This window comes from Accipiter gentilis, chromosome 29 (genome assembly GCF_929443795.1).
Source record: "Accipiter gentilis chromosome 29, bAccGen1.1, whole genome shotgun sequence".
Classification (NCBI taxonomy): domain Eukaryota; kingdom Metazoa; phylum Chordata; class Aves; order Accipitriformes; family Accipitridae; genus Astur; species Astur gentilis.
Window position 1 is genome coordinate 9,372,507 of NC_064908.1, and position 2,407 is coordinate 9,374,913.

At 61.4% G+C, this 2,407-nt stretch overlaps 1 protein-coding gene across 1 annotated transcript; it reads left to right on the top strand.

The window, feature by feature from the left end:
* Nucleotides 1-405: 405 nt before the first annotated feature.
* LOC126052413 (RING finger protein 224-like) lies at nucleotides 406-2,134 on the top strand. The gene is made up of 2 exons (XM_049833025.1): nucleotides 406-460; nucleotides 1,153-2,134. Exon 2 carries the CDS (start codon nucleotides 1,154-1,156, stop codon nucleotides 1,649-1,651), a length of 498 nt encoding a protein of 165 aa, XP_049688982.1. The 5' UTR covers nucleotides 406-460; nucleotide 1,153; the 3' UTR covers nucleotides 1,652-2,134.
* Nucleotides 2,135-2,407: the final 273 nt, after the last annotated feature.

The following is a 2,407-nucleotide window of genomic DNA, read 5'->3' on the forward strand; positions in this document are numbered from 1 at the left end:
TGTCTTTGCTGGCCAACATCTGCCCATATGTTCTTGGCCATGGGCGGTGGCCGAGGATGTGGAAGACTCCGCCACTGCTGCCCAGATGTCCAAGCCCTCACTGCCCACAGTGAAGCCCAGAGTTCCTTGGCCTCATGGGGACAGTTTCTTCTGCTAATGAAGCAGAAATGGAAGGTTAATGACCACTCCCGGGGCTTAGATTTCAGAGGTCTTTGTTATCCAGGTGCCTGTAACCCAATCTCCCAGGCTTGGCTTCCTGGCAGCAGATCCGATAGCATGCCTGTCCCTGAAAGGTGAGCCCCTTCCCACTACCATAGCCACCAGCAGCCACTGCGACCTGGCTGGGAAGCTGCTGGCCGCTTGGGCCCCCGATGCTCCCCATGGGACTGCTACAGCCCCCTGGGATGGCACAGCCCTTCTGCCACCTACCCTGAGGCCCTGGGGGAGCATCTCAGGACAGGTAGGGATGGGGGACAGGGGAGGAGGGGAGGAGAGGGATGCCTGTATATCAAAATGCTTGAGGCCACCTGTAGAGAGGGTGTGGGGTCTTGGTGGCCTCCAGGAGAGGTTTGCAAGTATGCTGGTGGGTACCAGACCCCCCCTTAAGATGAGGCTGGACCCCTCAACTCCTCCCTGCCAGCCTGTGTGTCTTGTCCCCTGCTGCTGACAGCTGTGCCATGGCGGCCTGGCACAGCCTGGGGCTGGCAAGGAGCAAGGCTATGGCACTGTCTGGTCCGCTGGACGCTGCTCCCCTGCCCACCCAGCTAACACACTCCTGCCCACCCCGTATTCCTCACCAACCCAGAGGCTGGGCAGGCTGCTGAGGTCCAACCAGTTCTGATCCCCCATGGGACATAAGGGGCATCTGGCAGAGCTCCCAACAGAGATGCAGGGTGGCACCAGGGAAAACGCATCCCCCTTGGATGCCGGCAGAGCATTCTGTAGTGGCAGGGTCCTGCTTTTCTAGGCAGGGCTGCCCATGGGGCAGGCAGGCAGGCAGCAGGCAGGGATGTCAGGCAGGGAGCCTGATGCCCCTGGGAACCCACCACATGGGTCTGGTCCCCATATCTCCCAGGCATCAGATGCACTCAGAGGTGGCATCCCACACCTGGGCCGTGGGTCTGATGGCTCCTCTTGCCTTCCCCTCCCCAGCATGTCCCAAGCCGGTGGCAGCCCCCGGGCAGAGGACGCAGGGCTGTGTGTCAGGGTGCACTCAAGCCGGGGCAGCCAGCGGGTTGAGTGCATCATCTGCTACTCCTCCTACGACCTGTGTGGCCGGCTGCCGCGCCGGCTCTACTGTGGCCATACCTTCTGCCAAGCCTGCCTGAAACGCCTCGACACCGTCGCCAATGAGCAGCGCTGGATCCCCTGCCCGCAGTGCCGCCAGAATACGCCCACACCGCGTGGCGGCGTTGCCATGCTTGACCTCGACCTGGCCACCTTCCTTGCTGTCAAGGCTGACAAGGAGCATCCCCGGGTGGCCGGCAGGTCCCAGCCTGACTTGGCCACCAAGGGCTCATGCAAAGAGAAGGCGGTCACCCAGCAGCCGGCGGTGCTGTGCCAAGACGCGGTGCCTCCAGCGCCATTCCCTCGACACAGCTGCTGCCAGCACTGCCTGTGCTGTGGGGTGACGGCGGCCTTCGAGAGCTGAGCATGAGGAAGGGGCTGCTGGCAGTGTGAAGGCAGCTGGCCTTCTGGGGTGCAGTCTGGGACCATTTTTGGGGACCCCACACCATGCCCCAGGCCCACATGTGGACAGTAGTGATGGGGCTGTGCTGGCAGCCTGGGAAGGGCTTCAGCTTGCTCAGGGCTTGCTGTCCATCCTGCTGGGATTTGGGATGCTATGGTGGGGGGGGTGAGGATGCCGCCACTCCCTCATCCTGCCCACCCACCCCTCTGACAACTCAGAAACCTGGACCAACCATCATGGATGTCCCCTGGTGCCTGGCCCAGGGCTTGCTCATGCCAGGTTTCTCCATGCATGTGGCTCTGCAGCAGGGACACCCTCTGCTGAGCATCCCCCAGGCAGGGGACACAGGAGCCTGGCACAGCACAGCAATGCTCCAGGGAGTGTGTGGCACCCCAAAAGCTTCACGCCTATTGAACAACGCTCTGTTGGCCCTGCTGGGCTGCATGTCTTGGTTGTATTTGTGGGAAAGCCTCAGGCTAGCCCAGGGAGAGCCCTGTCTGCGGTTGGGGTGGGACTGGGAGAAGTGACCTGCCCTGCTGGATTGCTTTGCTTTAAGTGTTTGTTCTGTTGGCCATTTGCATGAGAAATTTGGGCCAGACAGTTGAAATTGAGGATGACAGACCCCAAGGAGTTTCTGCTTGGCCTTGTGCTCCATGGCTTGTGCCAGGTTTGGTTTTTCTGCCTGACCCTCTCCCCACCTCCCTACCTGCATACCTG

Excerpts from the sequence above, each read along its gene's own strand:
- LOC126052413 (XM_049833025.1), top strand. The coding sequence starts at position 1,154 with ATGTCCCAAGCCGGTGGCAGCCCCCGGGCAGAGGACGCAGGGCTGTGT.